Source organism: Hirundo rustica, chromosome 8 (assembly GCF_015227805.2).
Source record: "Hirundo rustica isolate bHirRus1 chromosome 8, bHirRus1.pri.v3, whole genome shotgun sequence".
Classification (NCBI taxonomy): Eukaryota; Metazoa; Chordata; class Aves; order Passeriformes; family Hirundinidae; genus Hirundo; species Hirundo rustica.
The window spans coordinates 20,291,108-20,313,171 of record NC_053457.1 but is presented as its reverse complement, the minus strand read 5'-3'; the positions used below and the strand labels follow the sequence as shown (position 1 = coordinate 20,313,171).

The window sequence follows — 22,064 nt, the reverse complement described above, 5'->3', positions numbered from 1 at the left end:
ATTGGTATCTGTGATCATTATGTGTTTGTATGAATAGAACCGTACTGTATAAAGTTGTGCTGCAACAGAGTTAGTAAATTTATAGTATAAATTTATGTGAAACCAAATTACATCTTGGTTTCAAGTGAATTTTTTTTTGTTTTTAAGCAAAGTCTCTCTTTTACTTTTCGGCTTTCTTAGGTTAACAGTATTTCCAAATATGACTTTAACAGTATTTCTAACAATATTTCTAAATAGTCATTATTAACTAAATATTCATTATTAACTAAATTTATATTTTATAAAGGAGTTAGGTAAGTAATGCTGGATTAGTAGGATAAAATATCTGTAATAATTTGTTTTGGAGATTTTTTTGAACACCAAGTAATGGAATTCTGAATAGCAGTGGCCTAATAATAGGCTCATGAAGTAAAAACAAGCCTTAAAAATGCTAAGCTGCTTTATTCTGCTTGCATACAAATTGCATGTGGTTTGGTAGATAGGTGAGTCAATGTAGCACTGATTTCAAATGGACAGATGGTTTCTACTGAATGGTCATCTTAATGAGATGAGTAGGATGTCACTTGAATTCCTCAAAATACAATCTTTAGGCACAATAGGTATTGTATTTTTGATGATCGTGATAGGAAAAAAATCCAAATCCACACTCATTGTAAATCCAAAGAGAATAAGTAAATATTCAATAAATCTCATGTGTGTCTTTCCTCAGCAAAGCTAATGCAGGCAGTGTTCAGATGTGTCATATATTCACAGAAGCATCTTTGTAACAACTTTATAATCCAGTTACTCTCTTGAATAACCTAGAGAAATGTTTTAGGAGACAATGAGTTACGATTATACATACAATATGCCTTGTTTATGAATGTTAATATACTCTGAAGTTGTAGTTTAAAAATGGACATACCATTTAAAATGCATAATGTTGCTTGGCAAAATGTAGGCATGTGAGCAGGATTTCTATTTGCAGTACTGGCTCTACAGAAGAAGGTAAGTTCTGCGTATTTCGTGCATGCAAAACTTTGCTGGCGTCAACTGGAGGCTAACATGTGGAATAAATGCAAAATATGTTCCTAGTTTAAGAGAATTCTGCCTTTAAATTAAGAAGGGCCTTTTTCACACAGAGACTTTTTTTTGACTACTTATGTCTTTTTTTAGGGTGATGGAGAAATATTTGAAAATTACTACAGAAAACAAAGGAGGAAACAAGCAAGATTAGTTCTGCAACCACAGTCAAGCATGGTAATCAGTACTTTCAGTTTTGCATTGATTTGAGTTGAAGCTAATGCTTAGTGGTATTTTTGTTCCTAAACTTGTTTTCTTTTTCATTGAAAGCATGAAACAGTAGAAGGCTATAGAAGATACTTCAGTCAAATTGTAGGGTAAGTTTTCTAAATGAAAATTTATTTCCATTTTACTGTGTTGATTGTTAATTCAACCTGCATTCGTCCATTGTCCAAGAACTTTCTTCTGCAAGATTCAGTTTCTGCACAAATCATGTGGGTGGTTATTGCTGGATCTGAGCCGGAAAGAGCATCCAGATCTTCCCACCACGGTGCCCTACATGACCCTCCAACAGCCTGGGCTCCAGATGGCATGAAACAAACTTTTCACGTTTTTACTTCATTCTGGGTGAAGCGCAGCACCAAACCTACCGAAGTGTCACTGCTCCAGTGGAGAAGGTTTTGGCTATGATTGGGTGTGAAGGGCAGTATTTGCTCTAATATTATAAACAGTGTAATAATTTAAGTATTACTTTGTTTTAGTTTCTTTGTAGTAGAAGACCACATTTTACATGTGACCCAAGGACTGGTAACTAGGACATACACTGATGAACTCTGGAACATGGCCCTTTCCAAGATCATTGCTGTTCTTAGAACACATTCAGTAAGTGAGAAGTTTTATCAGTATTGCAGTTTAAATCCTCTTATTTCAGAGCGCTATGTATTTAAAGCTGGGATAGTAACAAAGTGAAAAATTACACCTCTCTCATGTTTTCTTTTTCTTGTGATTAAAAATTGCTCAGATTTGGGAGGGAGCCTGCCAAGCTTTTGTTTTTCCCAACAGTATCAGGCTGTGATCCGCAGCCATGGGCTATTTGCATAATCCTCCACTGATTTACAACTCACTGGGTCTTCCAAACCTCCTCTTAGTCCAGCAGTTTAGAATATGCAGAGTTAATCTGCTGTTATTATTGCAATCCTTCCTCATTAGTCTCAACTGACCTCTTCATTAGATCAGATTGAATAGTTCAGCACTGAAAGCACCACCAGGAAATAGTTCCTAATTATCATTCCAAATGCTGTGTTTCCAAAATAAACTCCACCAGCAAAACCCTTGCAGCTCTCCCTGTGCTATAGTAGTGTTATGTTTATGTTGAAGTGAAGGTATTAGAAAAATTCTGTATCACTTGGGTATTTTGGTGCATTCAAGTGTGTCTCCTAAAGTTATATTCCTCCCTTAGCTGCAGTGAGGCCGGATACTACTTCTTATTCCTCTGTGAAAAACCAGTGGAATATACATTGTTCACTCAAACTGACTGATAATAAATTGCTTCAGAGTTTACTATTGGTGTAACTTTTACTGTCAGAAAAAATAAAAAAACTTGATCTTTCCCTTTTGAATGTGTGCTAGCAGCATTTTTTAATGCAATGTTATTTTTATTGTTATTAAAATTGATCTTTGATTCAAGAAAATTTTTGTGTTTCATATATACTGAGGAAAAATGGGAAAAAGTTGAGATTGCAACCACCGTTATCATAGGACCTTTATAAGAAGGGGTACCTGAGATGTTCTCATACTTTTTTTACTTCTTTTGAGAGGATTATTGAGATATATTCATCCAGCATGTTTAAAAGCTAAATGCTTTGCTAGTTAATTGTCTCCATGTGGATCTATACACCTATATGAGAATATGATGATTTGAAGATTGAAAGTAATGTCATCTCTAAAGAAATCTTCAATCTTGCTGTGTACTTGGTCACTATTTCTTCTCTATATGTGTAACTCCCATCAAACCCAATTATATCAGAATCTCTCTAGCATCATCCTACTGAAGACTAATGTTTAGACAAATAAACCAAACCCTTTCTTTTAATGAAGTATGCTAAGAGCAAAACTTCAGGAAAGGTGGAACAGGTGTATATTGTCTTCAGCCAATACTATATTCTCATACAGCTTTAATCTATTTTAATGGAATTTTTATCCAGTGTTTCAAATAGTGAAGCTGAGGCAAAAGCCTTAGTTGTATGACTCTGCACCTCTGAAAATCAAATTTCAGTTTCAGTCATCTAGTAAATAACTTAATGTCTTGACCTTTTTATCATCCAATTTAAATTTGAAATTGTTCAGAAAATATTTTAGTGAATTTTACTCATACAGCTGAAAAAACCTGTTTGAGGTGGCGCAGCATTTGTTAGACCCAGGCTTGGAGATCAAAAGAATGCCCTGTGGAACCACTCTGATACTGATTCAGCTAAGTGTGCTTATGTTCCACGAAAATAAATGTAATTTGCTGATTTTCAGTCTCAGTACACCATGCTGGTATTTATTGAATCTTTTATTTTAGTTGACTTTTTCTGAACTTTTACACCATTGATAGTTATATAAAAATTTAATGAATACTTTTATGTATTCCACTTTTATAACTATGTCCAGTATTTATTTACTAGAGTAAGTAAAGACAAGTCTAAATTGTTTTTCACTAAGGCTGGAGAGTTTAACTTGTGATACTATTCTTTGAAAATGTTAAATCCTTTTAATAAAACCAGAATTTCTCACTTTCAGTCATATTGCAGTGATCCTGACCTTGTTCTGGAACTGAAGAATCTCATTGTAGTATTTGCTGATACTTTGCAGGTACATACTGTATTTATTTAATTTAACTAAAGTTCTTGTAGTCAGATTTTAACTTTAGGTGAATGCAACGTTTGTGTTTTCATGAATCATGTGTCCAAATCAAACCCCAGATTGCACAGTAATACTAAAAAAATGTATTTCTTGCCTTAGGTAATTTTCAGTATTATGAACAGAACATACGTATTCTGGGCTATCCAGCATGCATCAGTTATTCATATCTGTGCAAAATTAGTGTTTGTTTCGTAATTTGTGTACGCTCTTGTCTTTTAAAAATGCTTTGCTTCCCATCTTAAAAAAGAATAGCATTCCGATTATCATTAACTCTTTAGCTGAAAGACGAAGTGAACATCACTGGAAGGTAATCTTGCAGGTTTTAATGAACAAGGAGAAACGGGGCAAATTTCCTAATGCACAGGAGAAATACTTTGGTAAAAATTTAATAAATCAACATGTAGTAGTATGCTTCATGTACTATAATTTGTGTTATAGAAGTGATAAGGTTGAATGTAAGTCTCACCTCAGACTTCTGAAGTGTTGTGATAGGAATTGAGTGTATTGGCTCTTGAACTATGCCCTCTTCATTTTCATTCTTTAGGGCTATGGTTTTCCTGTGAACCGACTATTTGATCTTTTATTTGAAATAAGAGACCAATACAATGAAACACTTCTTAAAAAGTGGTCTGGATTGTTCAGGTTAGTATATCAAAATAATTGTACCTTTTGTATTGCATCTGTTGTTTTTGTCTGAGCTCAAGTTTTTATAATGTAATTCAGAAAGAATTTGTTAACTCAAGTGTTGTGTATGAATTTCAGGTTAGTTAGGACTAAGATATTCATTACATGTAACTACTAATTAGAAGGAGAGACATCAAGTACTGCTTCTATGGTTAATGGAAAGGAGGAAGGCCTCCAAAGGGACATTATCAGAGAAACATGCAGGGTAGAGACATCTGTTTCTCTTTCGTTACGAACATGATAATTCCAGGTTATTGCAATAGGGCTTTAGGTTCCTAATTTAGTTTGTCTTAACGTTTACTGTTGGCTGATACACATATTTGCCTGACAAGCTACTGACATTGTCACCATGTCTTCATTTTTTAGTGAAAGACGTTTTCCACCAATTCCTTGGGATCATTTGATTGAATAAAATCTGAACTCAGGAATACATAAGCCTGACACTGTACTCCAAAGCCTATTTGTAGGTGGGGTGTGATGTCTCAATGTGCAGAAATTGTTTTCCATAAAACGTTTTATTATGGAAAACCTTATATTAAATTAATATTAAAATGACCTTAAGATTAAATTGACCACTGTTGTAGACCTTTGTATAGTACAGAAGTGCAGAAGGTGCCCAAACAATGCCGTGGCTGTATCCTGCTTGAAGTTCTCTCAATCATCCCTGTTGACCATATGTAGAACTGGTGCCAAAGTGAGACGCTCTGAATATCAGCTTTAGTGTAGGAAAAGTGCAGGTTTCCTTAATCAATAGATATATTATGGTTTACTCTGGAGTGGATTAGTTGCTCTAAGGTTCCTTTGCTGTATTATGCACATATGAAAACACTTGAGGGTTATTTTTTTCCTCTGTGATTAGACATACTCTAAAGAGTTGACATATATGAAGTATTTCCAAAGTAATCAGAAATACTTGGGATGTGTAAAGTTCTTAAAACTTTTTGAAGATGCAGACCTAAGTGTGGTGGTAAAATTTATATTTATTTACATATTTTAACACCAGAAAATACTGCAAGTTAAATGTCCAATTTTTTTTTTCACTTCACTTATTCACCAGGGATATTTTTGAAGCAGACAACTACAGCCCTATCCCAGTAGCAAATGAAGAAGAATACAGAATTGTTATAAGCAAATTTCCTTTTCAAGATCCAGAACTTGATAAGGTAAGGGAAACTTTTATATTATTAAAGTTTGTGGAAATCTAGTTGAAGACACTAGGGACAGTAATAATTTCTATAATTAAAAAACAATTAAAATTTGAAAAGCTAGATCGATTAAAGGGCTAAATCATCTTCTTTGTGTGTAATTATCTAGTCAGAAGTAAATATGAAAATGAAAGATTGAGTCATTTGCTCAGATGTTTGTGTGAATAATGAAACCCAGTGTTTTGTAAACAAATTAATAATAGAGTTTAATTGATAAAGTCCTTACGTAATTATAATGCAATCTGTCTTTAGCTAAATTTTGTTGCAACTTGTGTTTAATTACTCAGTATACACTGTTGTGTTGCAAAAATGGATTGGTAGAGACAATAATTTCTGTATTTCACTTTTAAATTTAAATATTTGTGTTTGAGCATGTGGGGCAAAATAAACGTGAAGGGACTGTGAATAATTCTGCTGTAATAGCACTGCAGTAAGATGTTGTTTTGTAGCCTCAGCCATTCTTTCACTACAGACTCTCTTCACAGATAGGTGATTAACCTGTTCTGCTATTCAGGTATGATTTTAGAAATACCAGTGAAGAGACAACAGGCTCATGATGGAGTCTGTAGAGGGGCACTAAGTCTAAGAACCACATGACAGTGGGAGTTACTGCTCTTGGGGGAAGCTGTTTTATACAAGACCCATTGCTACAGATACCTGCAAAAGTGAAAAGCTGTTTTAATTCTGTGGTTCAGCAGGGGTTTGCCAGCAATTGTAACAGCTGTGTATCATTAATGCAGTGTTGCAATGAAGATGAAAAATGAAAGGAGGTTTTTATGCTGATTTTTGAATGCGATTCCAGAGTGCTTTCTGGATGCATTCCTCCATCAAATTAATTTACTTAGCCATTATAATACTAAAAGAAGTTAAATAGAATGGAATTCCTTTACAGTGTTGGAAGTATACTATACCCTGGATACTATTTTGCATGGCATATTTTGCTAATAAACTGCAGAAACTTTTATTTTGTACTAAATAGTTTTATCTGCTATACATATATGTATGATTACTACAAAGCTTTGGCTGTTGTTGATGGATGCTTTTTTCCTAAAGAGAAATTGAATTATTCATGGATGATACCAGTTGTTGATTATTTTTCTCATGCATTAGTCATAAACAGAAAAATTATTTTTTTGTAAGCGTCAAAAATTATGTGTTCAGTGCAGAAATACCTATTTAGTCTGCGTAGATTTAATTGAATTTATCCACTTTTGTTCTCTCAAATACAGTATCAGCTTTAAAATCAAATAAGAAGCATTATTTTATTGTTACAAACTTATTACTATTTCCCACATGTTAATTCAAATTCCTGAAAATAATTCAAACTGTTTTGGTTTTGTGAACCTTAAAAAAATAGTCTAAGCATTCTCAAAATACTTGGAGACTCCCAGAAGTATTGAACTTCTCAAACTTTTTTTTTTGCACTGCTTTCTTTGGGAAAAAAAATTACTTTGTATTTTTGAACCTCTTATCCCAATTACTTCTCTCTTGTTCATTCAGATTAAAAGCAGTTTGAGACTTGGTTTTTAACGTATGTTTGTAAATTGCTTTCTGCAGGGGCATCTTGAATTACATAAAATCTTCAAACTTTATCGTAATTTAAGGAAGTGATAAAGTTCTATCTTGCTTATAAGCTATTTAAACAGATGTAGAAGTCAGCTCTACACATGCAGCTTTGTATTTGATGAAAATCAGAAAAGGTTTAGATGGATTAAAATGTTGATAATGTTAAGTGCCTTTCTAATTGCTGTGTTTAGTACCAAGCTCTTTTTGGAATGAGTTTCAAGTGTGAGCCAGTATTATCTTTTACTTTCTCAGCAGTCCTTTCCAAAGAAGCTTCCAATGTCTCAGTCAGTGCCTCAAATTTATATGCAGGTGAAGGAATTTATTTATGCAAGCCTTAAGTTTTCAGAGTCACTTCACCGCAGGTAAGCTTGAACTATCAGGAATGTGGCTGTAAAGTAGCTTGTAACTTTCGGGTGACCTAAAAATATATACTAAAATGAAAATACACTTTCTTGTGTGCTTGCTTGCTATGCTTGTTTTGTAATTTACATATGTAATTCTTCCTATATATTTAATCTCTGATTCCCAATGTTGTAGCATGTATTTATACATAAGTGGATATGTATATACTATATATTATGTGCATCGGTGAGCATTGCTTGGTGTGGTGTGCAGTTTAAAACACTACTGGGCTTCTTTAAACAGTATTGATGAGTTTGAATAATCAAGAGAATTTATTTATTTAACAAAGCATGTAAAGATTGAAAAGTATACTTTGATACTGACCATTTCAGAAGTAATTGTTCAGCATCCCTAAATTTCCTAGTGTTTCCCTGCTCAGTGCTTTGAGTTCCCTTAGCAATGATTTCTCCTGCAACAGAACGTGCTGCCTGCATGTTCGCTCCCTCTCCTATCCCACCTTTTTCTGATGGAAAACATCACAATTCACCCATTTCCTTTACTCTTCTGGCCTTCAAAAGCTTGGTTTTAATTGCATAAAATAGAATTCAGAGGTCTGAAATCTGGAAGGTATTTGTGGCCTTGTCACCCACTTCTGCACTGTTAAAGATGTAAATTACTCCCTTTCACACATTCTTAATTGATAGTGTTTATAATTTACACGTACTAATGAGCACATGTTGACCTCCTTAGTAACTCATTAAAACCCACAAATTAATCTTTATGAACTGCTGTGTCAATAAACATGTCCAAAATCTAAAAATAACAGATTTTTTCTTCAGTGCTGAAATTCAGTTAATGGATAATTTGGTAGGTGAAAGAGGTGTTCTGTCTGCTAGATCACAGAAAACTTGGAACAACCAGAATTTAAATGCACATAGAGAATTCTTAGCATCAAAAGTTCCCTTTGCAGGGAGGAAATGAAAATTATTTAGTATTACTGTCAAAGTATTGCTATGTACAGCATAATTATAAATAAAAACTTTTTTTTCCAGTTCAACAGAAATAGATGATATGCTCAGAAAATCTACAAATTTGCTGCTTACAAGAACTCTAAGTAGTTGTTTACAGAATCTAATTAAAAAACCTCATATAGGTTTAACAGAGGTAAGTTTTGAAACACATTCAAAATTATGGATTTTAAACCAATTTATCTTTGTAAATGCCGAAACACAGATATTGACACCACAGTATGAGAAAATCAAGTAGTTGTTTTAAAATTAAAAATGAAAATAACTATAAAAAGCATCAGTATCTGTTACATACATAAGAACAATACAGTGTTGGGTCTAATTGGCCCAGGGATTCCTTTTGAGAAACATGACAATGAAAGAGTTTTGTGGTTTTTATGATAAACAGAGAGTTGCAGGAAATAAACCAGAGACATTCACATTTTTGTTTACATGCAGAGTATGATTTGTGTGTTCTGTCTAGCAGTTAAAACCACTAATGTTGAGTTTTTCTTTCTATGAAAAATAGAATGGAGTGGGCTATAAGATATACTTGAATGCATCATTCTGCAGACAGTGTTGTGACCTTTTAAGAGCAGTAAATTTAAAAAACAACCAAATGGCATAATTTAGTGATTATATTTTATATTTCAGAAATATATTTTCCTTTATTTCCCTTTTTTAAATTCTAAACTATCAATCGGATTTATCTCACTGGGTAGGTGTCTGAAATCTTGGTTTTCGAAATGGCATCATTTGTATTTAAGCTACGTTATTACTACTTAGTGGTATTTAAAAGAAAACTTGAAAACTTAACAGGAATTAGGTGGTGACCTGAAATTCTGAAATGAATTTTCAGTAACATTGTTCCTGGAAGAAGTAACCATTTACAAAATTAAATTACAAGAGGTGATATAAAAAGATTTTTACAAGTATTTTTTGTCTCTTGTAGCTTGTTCAAATTATCATAAACACAACACACTTGGAGCAAGCCTGTAAATACCTTGAGGATTTTATATCTAACATTACAAATATTTCACAATTGACTGTCCACACTGCAAGACTTTATGGACTTTCTACATTTAAGGTATGGTATATCTCATCCATTGTATGACTATGTCTGAAACATTACGTTAATGAAGCGTTTTAAAACAAGAAGGGTGAGAGGAAAGCTGCATATCGTCTCATCTTTGTCTCTAAAATAATTCTGAACTCTTAAGCATCCAGTTGTAACACTGAGCAGATAAACAATGTTTTTTAATGTTATTAGTATGATCTGGAATATGTCACTACGTAAGAAGCCTCTGTATTGGCTTTCAAGTGCATTTTTTATGAAGGTGTGAAATGGCTGTCAACACTTCACTTCACCAGAAGCTTTTAAAAGCTCCAGCTTGTGTAACTTCTCACTTTTTCTGAATGGAATCAAGCAAAACAGCTACCTTAATCTAAAATGTTTTTATCTATTTTTTATTCTACAGTAGAATTATTATGTGATGTATTTTCAAAGGGTGTAAGTATTAGTATAAAAGAAGTATTAACAACTAGTGCTTGAACTGAAATTATTCTGTGATATTTTACTTTTGTTTTATGGCTTAAATTCTAAAAAGTCATCAGGGATTCTACAGCAGCTACAACATGAACTTTAGGTATTTGTTATTTTTTCCATGCACACTGAACCAAAGGAGAGTAATTTCTTGTATTTATGTATGTATTTATTTCTTGTATTTATACATAAAATCTTATGTATTTATGTATTTTTGTATAAAAAGGATTAATCCTATTGAGAGAGTTCTGTTTTCTGCAATTCATTTTATCTCTTGATGCAATATGTAGCCTATCCTACTGTAATATACCCTCTGGCATAGCTTTTAAAAGGTGTGTGAGGTGGAATAAGATACCATCATTGCAAGACACTTCATATTTCCAGTTGATAGCTAATGATTCTCCCATTAGCTGTGGTTGTTTTGCTAAGGATTTAGCACATAAGGCAAGATAGAAAGGTTGCCATTGCCCTCCCAGCAGTTTTACTAATTTTGGTCTAAGGTGCCTAGTTTGCTTGTGAACCAATATGTATGTCTTGGAATTTGTGTATCTATAGCTATTTTCCTGTAAGGGCAATTCAGTATATTTTTGCCAGTCAAATGTGCATTCAAAACCACTTAATACAGCCACAGTCTTTGATTTCATTAAGAGGTCAGATATTCTTTATCCTTGACTTTGATTTAACAAGTGCATTTGCAAGTTGTGTTATATTTTTTGTAGATAACTTATGGTGTTTAACAGTTATGTTTAACACTCCTACAGACTAAGTTCTGTTGGAGGAATTCAGTACTGTGTCTGTTCCTAGCGAGTTCAGCATGTATGCACCTTGGAAAAATACGGGATAAATGCTGACAAACAGAAGGGTGTTGTTTCTCTCCTGTCTACTTGCCTGGAGAACTTGTTAGCACAACGTTCTCCAATTATAGTAGAAAATTCTTTTCTTGTTAATCCCTCTTTTTTTCCTTCTCTATTGTAATGAAAAACTGCTCACAGTTCCCCAACTGGGCCCTCACAGAGTTTGGTATGTTCTACTGTTATTAAATTCATCTCCTGGTGGCAAATTGTGTCACCTCTATTCTTTCAGAGTTGTCAAAAATCTCCTTTTATTAGCAGCGTTGGTCACGTTTACATTCCATGAGACGAGCTTATACATCTATGGTGTATTTTTTTAATGCAAGACAAAACCATAAGGACTACTCTTGCCAAAAAATCTTCTTAACTGTTAAAGGTGATACAACCACTCCACAAATCACTTAGATTAAAAAACAAAACAAACCAAAACCAAACCAAACACAAACAAAAAAAATTGAAACAATTTTGCTCTAAACCTAGGCAGATATATTTGCAAGTCCCATCATTATGAATTTTTGCAACTGAGGTTTTGTTGTTAATAGAAACTATAAATGTAGACTTCACTTTAATTGAAACTTTCTTAATCCTGGCCTTCTACAATATTGTGGATATCCACATACTCCTTTGACGTGATGACAGGTTGCCAGATTCTTGCATGTTGGATTTGGAGAGCTGTTCAGTGGAAGCTTTCTCAAGTTAGTTAGGAGTAAAAATGCTATTTTTATCGATAAATGTGAACACTTTTATTTTTTCTTTTCGCCTTTGTTATTTACACTTTTCTCAAATGCCATGTTTTTTGGATGGCTTTCTTCTAGAGGAAAATAGCAATGGGAGTTTCTTCTGCTTTTTTGTTGCTTCAGTGTATCCAGGCTATTTTTACCCTCTTAAAACCTTAAGCAACTGATCCATTTGGTTTAAATCAGATGTCTTGCTTGAGTTATTTCTCCATGTCAGTGAAGAAAATTTTATATTGAGCCCAAATTAGAAAGATACTCAATATCTTTAAACTCCAGGCTGGCAAAAGCACAACTTTCCAGCAACACATACTCAAGCATCTGCACATAGATCTCGTTGCATCTCTGAGGATGTCCCCTGTACAAACGAGGCAGAGACAGCAGTGTCGACTCTGTTCACAGTAAATGCAGAATTTTGCTGTTCCAAAAAGTAGAATCCAGGGTGTGCCAGAACAAAAGTAGGAGCAAGTAGGGGAGTGCTCTGCATCATGGTATATGATGATCAGGCTATTTAAAGGAGGATCAAAAATCATGAGTATTCTTCAGATGTGCAACTTTAAGACAGTAATTACATAAAAAGCATATGATTGCTTGACCACTGTCCATAAAAGACAAAATCATTAGGTTATTTTATTATTTTTTTTTGTAAAAGAGAAATCAACTTTGTGTCAGGGTTGATGAATTTGTAAGGCTGAAATAAAGGGGGTTGTTGTGAAGAAAATAAATTGCTTTGTTTTCAAATTAACTTGTCTGAAAACTTTGATTATTGTGTAAACACTCGTAGTGTTACAAACAGTCATAAGTATGCATTATGGGAGTGTTTTAAAAATCACAGCCTCAGATGTAAGTCAGACATTAAAGTACCAATTTCAATAAAATATTTTTTAATCTAAGAAAAACGCAAGACTTCAGTTTTGTGGATGGATATAATTTGATCTGCATTTAATAATATTTTAGAATTCTGACAAGCATTGCACAATTTTTTTTTCAGGATGCAAGGCATGCTGCAGAAGGAGAAATATATACAAAACTTAACCAAAAAATAGATGAATTTATTCAGATTGCTGACTATGATTGGACAATGTCTGAGTCAGATGGAAGAGCCAGTGGATATTTAATGGACCTAATTAACTTTTTGAGAAGCACGTTTCAAGTTTTTACTCATTTACCTGTAAGTGTTCAAAATTGAGTTTAATTTCAAACTATTTGAACAGAATTTTATTTTAAAGCAGTAAGGTTTGAACAAACATTTGTTCTGTTTTTTTTTTATTTGTGCACACGCTGTCAGATGTATTTTTTAAGTTTTTCACAGCACAGAGGTATTGTCAAATGTGTATGAGTATGTTGGTGGAACTTACCCATCAGAATACTTAGAAAATACTTTCAAATACTTTAGTCTAAATATTGTTACCAACAACTGATTTACAAGTAGTGTAAGAACTCATGCAGCTTTCTAGAGCCTTTTGGTTAATCATCTTGGTTTTGTGTGCACATTGGTTCAAAAAATGCAGAATTGGCATAAATCCTGCATTTGTGTGTAAGATTAAAGAGGTCTTGTGTTCTCCAAGATTTTTAGCCAAATATTCTTGATCATAAAAATTTATTTGATTCTAGTTAACAGAGCTTCATTGAATGAATCCTTGTTCATATTTAAATATATCCTGTGTTATTTTGTCCCGGGAAAAAGGGTACTGTTAACCTGTCTTATCTATGAATTGTTACATTCTGTTGTCTGATTTTTCCCTTGCTTTCAGATAAAAAAGACTATTTCTAGTTTGGCTTATCATCATAATGATATCATCATATATCATGATATTATGATGATATCAAATGATGTCACCATATAACTTTAGGTCTGGAGTTACTTCAGTAAGTAATTCAAGCTACGTTCTGCTTTTTATTAGCTTGTCCTTGGTTGTTACAGTCACACTGATGTCTGAGTGCTTTGCCCACCTGCAATGCATATAAAGAATAAGTCTTCAATGCATAGGATGTTTTGAGGCTTCATACTGAAAGAAGAAAATTCTTTATGTGCACCGCAAGATGCTGAAGTTGCTAGCGGGCTTATCTTGTCTTCCAGATCTTCCACAGAGACTGTGATTCTTCAGTTCCCCTGTTCTTTTAGCTGACTCAAGGACAAAGCCCACTCTAAATGTATCATGTGATACTGATGTGAATGTGTCATGTGAGGCATGTGCTTCTGTGCCAAATCAGTGGAGCGTTTTTTGATAAAGAATAGCAAGTTCGTTAGATGGTGTAATTCATTGTAACTTGGGATACAAGCAGTGTGAACAAATGGCACTGGTCCTCAGTGGCCATATGCATATGGCAGTTAAGGGATGTGAAATTTGTAGAGCAGGATGTACAGAAGTCTGCTGCTAAATGGCTGTTCAGAAATGAGTCACAGACAAAACGAAGTAGTGTGTTAAGAGGAATGCAAAGAAGCAGCTGTGGCATTAGGATTTAAGAAGAGTGGAAGGTATAGAATTATGTGCCTGGGGGTACAAGTCAGCCTTTGGAGAAAGCTAGTTTCTGTAGAGAGGTTATTCTGTAATTTCAAACTCTGGTCAGGTAACAGGCAGGCTGTAGAACTGTACAGACAAGTAGTCTGCTGTGGCAAGAGGTTTCTTGTACTTTTTTACTTATCCTGCGTCTCGTTCCCTGTTCTATCTTGACCAGTTGTAGACACATACAGTCCTGTGAATGTTGTGTGTGAGCTGTGGAGTTTATATGAAAATGTGTGCACACTACGGTGATTCTATGGTGTTAGATTTGTACTAGTAAGTTGTTTTCATTAAGAGAAAATTTATAGTAAAAGTATTTTCCAAGGTTAGCCCAGAACCAAGTTCTTTAACTCATTAAAATAGTAAGTGCTTTGGAGTGATAAACTGAGCTAGATCTTCACATGCTATAATTAAGCTTTGGAACAGTTTTAGAATTAACTTTCATTAATGAATTATTCCGTTAATGTCATAATGTAATTTCCATGATATTTTTTGTATGACTGGCAGAAGTACTCCACTGCTCAAAATAGTTTATCATAACCTTTTCTGTAATTAGAAGTCAAAGAACAATTTCCTGGCACACTGGCCACAATTCTAGTAAGCAAAGGAGTGGGACAAGTAGAGAGGTCTCTTCTCTTCTACCTTCCCACACCCACTTGTGTTACAGAGGACGTTGAGCTACGACTGGGGACAGCAGTTGGCCGCGGCAGTTCTTTGTTGTCACACTCCAGGGTCACTGACTTTCTCTTTGGTATTGTTTCAAACGCTAGTCTGCCTGTAGAAGTGTTACAGTATGTTCTTTAATGATTTTTTTTGTTGCAGTCATTGGGTTCCTGTCGTTAGACTCTTGTTTTATTTTCGCTGTATGTATAATGCTGTGTAAATGCACAGGGATGTGTCTCCCTTTGTGCTTTCACGTGAGGCTGTACTGAAGTATTTCTGTACCAATGTAGGCATAACTTTTCAAAAATGCATCTTATGTTGTACATCTGTTTTATGCAATTTGTATTATTTTCATTGGAATATTAGAGCTCTAAATCAGCTAGGCCATGAACGGTACTGAATCTGCACACAAAGTTAGTTGGGGTCTAGTATCTCTGTTGAATCGTTGGAAATGTCTTGTGTCTCCAAAGTATTTTTTCCCTCTCAAGTTTTGCATGTTAGTTTTCTCCTCTGTGTTTACTGTACTTGAAAAGCAAATTTGGAAAAGAAAGCAGCTTTCTTCAACCCTACAGTTATAAGTTTTATGTTAAAATTTATTAATGGGTCGTGTTATATTTAGATTCTTTCTATTCTGAGCCATTTTAAGTCTTGCTTGAACAAAGTATGTTAATAACATACAGATAGCCTCTGTAAGCCATAATGGTAAACATGGCATTTCTTTTTTAACCTAAGACTTTTGGAGTATATTCTTTCTTGAAAAGAAAAGTTTATGGAAAGGTGTTTCAATGGACACTGTCATTTGAAGTTTGCTACTTTGATATTTTGGTATACAGTTCCTTATAACAGAAAAATATATTATTGCCTAATTAGTATTATTTAAGTTATAATCTCTTTGTTACATTTCATCAAAATACTATATAAGTAAAGAGGTTTTTAAAAAAATTACTCTCGTGTAGCTGTAATAGTTCTTTTTGTAAGCTTTTTCTTATCTTTTATTGCTACCAATTTTTTTATTCCTTTTTTTTTTTTTTTTTTTTTTTTTTTTTTTTTTTTTTTTTTTGAAATTTACAGTGCATCTTAATTTTTTTTTTTTTTGATTGCCTTACTGGTTTCCTTCTCAGCATAACAACAATGACCATGCAGCTATGTCGGTAAGTAGATGCAAGATGAAGAAAAAGCATGTGAACAGAAAAACTATTAACTGCCTGCAGGCTTATTGCTTCAATTTTTAATCATTTAATAAAAAGGCCTTTCTCTTTTGTTGATAACTTGCTGCGTACCTTGTGTGGATGCATGTAGGGATCAGGTTAATGACTAACATTGGGCTTTCATACACTGGGACAAACAGCAGGAGTCCTAAAAACCTTGCAGAAGGTTGATGGGCTGTGCCTTGCATCCCAAATGAGGTAATTTAGAGACTGAGACCTCTTGAAAGAGAGGTCAGGTATCAAAATACAGCTATGAGACATGCATACAGAATTAGGATAGAGTGGTAGAGCTGAATAAAGAATCAGTGAACGTTCCATCGTTCCTCTGATACATTTGTCTGGGGTCAAGGGAATGTGTGTGCAGGTGTTATTTGCGTTTTAAAAAAAAATTTAAGAAGCTGATGAATTGCATTTAAGAATTCTCCCATCCCCTGATTATATTCAGGTTGTAATTTTATTCATATGAGGAATTTATTTTGATTTGGCATTGCAGTGATAATGAAAATGATGAGTTTAATATTAATAAAATTATTAAAACCTAGAGAATGGATCTAGCAGTTGTTAGGAGCCTAGAGCACAAGTGGAGGTGTAGGGAGGTGTATTTATTCTGTTAAAGAGAAGGCTGAGGTGAGATCCAGTGGCAGCCTACAACCTCCTGGAGGACAAATACAAAACTAATGGAGCCAAACTTCTTGGTTGGACTGACAAATTCAGACATGGCTGTGGTCACAGGTAGAAGCTTGGGAGGTGGAGCTTTAATATTAGGAGGAAGGTGTGCTTGAAGAGAGCGGTGCAGTGTAGAAGGAGATTGCACAAAGAGGCTGCTGAATTCCCATCCTCAGTTACTTTGAAGGTTCCACAGGAAAAAAGGTCAATGGACCTGAAGTAGTTTTGGCAACAGTGCTCCAGATAGAAGGTTGGACTAGATGACAGTGTTGGTTCATTCCAATCGACACCTCCATCGTTTGAATACTCAGCATCCTGGTGAACTGTCAAGCTATTAGGTGTCCTGAGCTCTGTGTTTTGTGTAGAAATATTTCCTGTTAGTAATGTATAAGTCTCAGGCTGCTGTTATTTTGTGATGGAGGACTAGCAGAATTTCAGCTTGTAGAACAAAGAAGCTGTGTGGCTTTTGGAAGGTTATAATTGGAAAGCCGTGCATTTTTTTAATGGCTCTTTTTCTGAATTCACAAGAATTTAGTCTTTGGAGATTATGTTTATGTCCGATTTTAGGTTAATCTTGAGGTTTATAGTGCCATTAGATGCTTTGAATCAAAAAGCAAATTAAAATTTCTTTATAAAGGTATTAATATCATGAAATAAATTAGTTCTATTTGAACAGTTAGGGGGAAATGTTACCTTGTATTTTCAGATAAGTTAACTGGAAATTATAGTGAGTTTATATGTAAGTGGTTTTAATCTAAGTTTAGAATTAGCTGAAATTTTATTCTAGATATGTGCCCATACAAAGATATAGGCCTATACAAGATATTGATAAAATATATAGGTATGTGTCAAAACAGAGTTGGAAAAGAGTGGCCATTGAAAAGAGACTGTTGCGAATTACTTTCAGTTAGGTCTTTTTAATTGTTTCACTAACATTTAGGGCAGAGACTGGAAGTAAAATTGATTCTTAAAAATTCCATTCGTGTTTTTAGTATGCTTGTATTCTATCAATAGTTCAAAAGTTGGACTTTTTAACTTTGAGTGATAAAATCTGTATGTTTAACTTACTTGCATTTTCAGAAAGAATAACCTGATGTTATTTCATATTGCTAAATCAATTCTTCACCTTAACATCTTAGATTTAACGGATAAGTTTTGTTATTTTCTTTTTATGCTGAGGACGGCAGTTTGTGTTATTTTATTGTTTGCGTGATTGGCAGCAAATTCCTCATTTCACAGCTTGCAGTGAGGGTGAAGGGGTGGTGATTTTCTGCAGCTATATTCAAAAACTGTCAATCAACAGCCTCCACAGGCTACTTAGAGAATGGGTTTTCTTACTGACTTCTGCAACTGCTGCTTCATGCTGTCTTTGATTGGCACAGCCTGGCAGGGAGGATGGATGAATCTGTCACTGGCTGGTTAATTGTGTTGCTGGTCTCAGCCTGACATCAGGTCTTTGACTCCTAAGTGGCTCAATACAAAACAAATTAGCAGATTGTAGTCATATTTCTCATTCTATATGCTTTGACTTTGTTGAATGCAGTCCATAAATCATATTGACTGACACCATAGTGAATGATGAAAGCTGCTTTTGAGACAGCTAGCATGGGTTTTAGAAAGCAGCACCGCGAAGGTGCCGTGGAAGGATGCATATGGCTGACCCTTTGGGAATTTCCTAGGAGCCAAATGTCTCTTTACTACAATTGTTCTTAGGAGAAAAGCTTTTGGGTCCTATAAAAAAGGATTTAATATGTCAGCAGATTCTCTTTACAAGCTCCTTTGAAATATAAGAAGTTTGTCTAAGGGTTTTCTCTTTTTACAAACTTGTATTTCAGCAAAATGTGAAGGCTGGGTGAAAAAACAGTTGCCTTTAACACTGTTAGCAGGTGTTTTTGTGTATAGAATAGGGTCCTTGTTTCCTAAACTTTACACTGATTGAGTGGAAGAATAGGTTTTGTAGATAGGAGCAATTAGCATAGGCACAGCAGAGACAATAGTAGTGTCTCCAAATGGGAGGCAACTGGGGCGAATGTGAGAAGCCTGCTGAATCTCTGCTGCTGTTGAATATAGGTATTTAATTGCTAGATAACCATGGCCACCCCCACTCCCTTAAATAATAATAGTAATTTTAAAAAACAAAATTAACCAACATCAAGACTGTTTTAAAATTTACTGACACTTGTTCAATCCTGAAAAATAAATGTTATTGCTATGTTTATGAATCCTTATGTTTCCTCTTCAAAATACTTTGTGAAGAATTGGCAAGGAGTTGCTGATACTGTTGCAAATTTGGACATGAATTTTTAACTAGATCCTATTTTTCAAACACAAATGTTAATTTCATTCTTTTCTGGGTATCATACATCCAGTGTATTTTGAACTGGGAAGCACTGAATTTTGAAGAGGATAATACTATATTTCATATGTCTCTTAGCTAAAATTCATTGTTTTGATAGAACTGCATAGCTTTATTTTTTCTCTAAATTTGAGAACATTAAGTAATTTTTATTAAGTATCAACTGTGCATAGTAAACTTGTAGTATTTGTTGATGTGTCATTTGAACAATAAGCCTGTAGTTCAAGTTACATAGTTGGAAATAATTTATATGTTAGGATGTTTCCATTCTATGAAACTTTAAAACCCACATTAAATGTACATGTATTGATACTTATTTAAAGTCCGAGTGGCTTTAGCTGTGTCATTTCTGTATTGTAACCATTATCTTGTGCTCCAGTGCTATTGATATTTGCCAGATTGTAACAATTAATACACATGCTTGTTAGAAATATAAAATTCTGTCATTTATTTAAGATAACAGAGGAGTCACGTTTCTATATGAAATAAACTGAATGTTAAAATTTTTCATGACAACCTATTAATCTGGATGAACTTCTATTACATTATAGTGGCAGCATAAATAGGACATGGAGCTGATTTGATGGAGCAGTACATTAAACAGAGATGCACTAGTTGTTCCATTAAATCAAAATGACATTTCCATTAAGTATTTCAAACGCACTACACTGTAATTACATGAACTGTGGCCCATTTAGTCCCCTTCTCACCTCTCTTTTTCCTTCCTTTTTTGCCTATTCTTTTTTCTTCTTGTTCCCCCATTCATATTGATATTGTTCTGCTTGGGGAATAGAGCTGCATGTCTCCCAGTATAATTGCTGTTGGGTTTGGGAGACTTTTAAGCATGCTGTTCTTGCATTGTTTCTTACATTCTTTGTTGTCAGTTCATCTATTTTGCTCAAATATGTTATTTGCTTTTCTGAGATTTTCAATTAAGAAACTGACATGTCATTTTAGATAAAAAGCTCCTTACAGTTCAAGGTATCCTTATGCTAAAAAAGAATTAGCAACAGCCATTTAATGTCTCAGTGTGAACGTGAGGAGAGTTGAAGGCTTTCCATATTGTATTTACTATATTTTATTACCTTTTAACAAATAATGGATTTTTAAAGCATGAAATACTTGGGGCCAAATTTGCTTTCTGTTATGAAAATTTTCTGCACATGAAAGTTTAATCATCTTAGCAAGTTGACTTGCTAAGGGCAGGATCTGGCCCTTCAGATGCTGGGGCAGAACTTTCCAAACTTTTTGGGATGGTGAGCTGTCCATTGTAATTGTTCATTACTTCTGTGTGTTTCTGGGAGTCGAGAGTAAACTGATGAACCTGACTTTGCGGAAAACAGTTGGGGAACCATTACTTTAGAGAAACAGGTGACATCACTGTACTGATGGATAGAAGTAAAACAATAGTGGTGTGTGCTCCAGTAGCTCTGTTATGTTATGATTTCTTTTGTGTAACGTGTTGCTCCCTTTGTTTCAATATCATTGTAACGTACACGTCAGTTGAAAAGAGTGGTTTCAGTACATTAAACTGCAGAGATGCATATAGTTGCATTTGAAACCTAGGATCACTCTGTTTTCAAAGACGGCAGTGCTGTGAATAGAATGGTGCCATCTGGTTTGGTATCTGGTCTCAAGTGGTTTTCTTAACTTTAAGGTAGAATTTTGTTATCTTTAAATTTTTCGATACTAAATTTTAAAGCATTTATTCAGGTTCATGTCTGACTCTGTGTTTTGTTTTTTGATCTCATGTTGGGAAAATGTCTCAATTACATGTAGATGATACAGAGCAATATTGCCAGCTAGACTGTGATTGGGAAATTATTTCGATTTTGTACAGCAGAGGGCTACATTTCATTTTGTAAGTAGTTGATTACTGACAGCACTGATTTATTAAGCACCCGAGATGATGGATAAGCTTGAATTTTTAAAATAATTTAGCAACAAACTTTGAGATGGAATCTGAGCAGTTAAGCTACCAACAATTAGCACAATTTCTCTTACGAGAAATGCCCCAACCAATTACAGTCATTTTGGTTTATATAAAGTTGGTTTGGTTTTTTTTTTTTTTTTTAATTCGCTGTTGTTAAAATATGCAGGCTGTTGATTTTCATTACATTCTTGCTTTCATTCTGTTTGGGTTAAAAATATTTAAATAACTCCACAAAGCTTTTCATATGCTTCAGCATTGAATTGTCACTGTTTTGGAAATGTCCTTGTATTCATGAAGACTGTTGTATTGCTGGAAGAAATATCAATAATTGCTTTAACATCTATTTAATCTAGTTCTCTGATCTAATAGAAACAAATCTAACAGCTCAAAGAAATAACAGGAAGTGTGATCTCTCTTCTTCTAATCTTAAGACTAGGAATGTATATTAAAATCAAATCAGATGAGCAGTCCTTTAGTGGCGTATCATTTGTTTCTATTGTAAAACTTGTTGCTTTTTCTACTAGGGAAAAGTGGCCCAGACAGCTTGCATGTCAGCCTGCCAGCATCTTTCAATGTCCCTAATGCAGATGCTACTGGACAGTGAATTAAAACAAATAAGCATGGGAGCAATTCAGCAGTTTAATTTAGATGTCATACAGTGTGAATGTAAGTATATATTCCCATCTGTATTGGTCTTAACATTGAAAAAATTTATTTAGTGTAAGCTACATAGTGATCCTTTTCCATAATCTACTAAAACTTTGTCTTTTATTAAAAAAAGAATTTTACAGTGCATCTTCTTGTAAAATATTCATGAGTGTGTTGGCATTCCTGGGAATTTTTTAATGAAACTTTTCTTTTAACTAAAATATCTAAATTGAAACATGCTTTGTTGT

The 22,064-nt window shown here is 34.1% G+C and overlaps 1 protein-coding gene across 11 annotated transcripts in view; it reads left to right on the top strand.

The window, feature by feature from the left end:
* EXOC6 (exocyst complex component 6) overlaps positions 1–22,064 on the top strand; it is an 89,433-nt gene that overhangs the window by 35,068 nt on the left and 32,301 nt on the right. For 5 of the 11 annotated variants that reach the window (XM_040070599.2, XM_040070597.2, XM_040070601.2 and 2 more), the window contains exons 9-19: positions 1,156–1,239; positions 1,333–1,379; positions 1,764–1,884; positions 3,784–3,855; positions 4,451–4,548; positions 5,648–5,753; positions 7,614–7,723; positions 8,756–8,867; positions 9,663–9,797; positions 12,830–13,009; positions 21,693–21,834. In XM_040070599.2, coding sequence (XP_039926533.1) covers positions 1,156–1,239; positions 1,333–1,379; positions 1,764–1,884; positions 3,784–3,855; positions 4,451–4,548; positions 5,648–5,753; positions 7,614–7,723; positions 8,756–8,867; positions 9,663–9,797; positions 12,830–13,009; positions 21,693–21,834 — 1,207 coding nt within the window. Of the gene's footprint in view, positions 1–1,155; positions 1,240–1,332; positions 1,380–1,763; positions 1,885–3,783; positions 3,856–4,450; positions 4,549–5,647; positions 5,754–7,613; positions 7,724–8,755; positions 8,868–9,662; positions 9,798–12,829; positions 13,010–16,126; positions 16,157–21,692; positions 21,835–22,064 lie in introns of all 11 variants that reach the window. The other 6 variants (XM_040070595.2, XM_040070593.2, XM_040070598.2 and 3 more) reach the window with 3 other exon arrangements.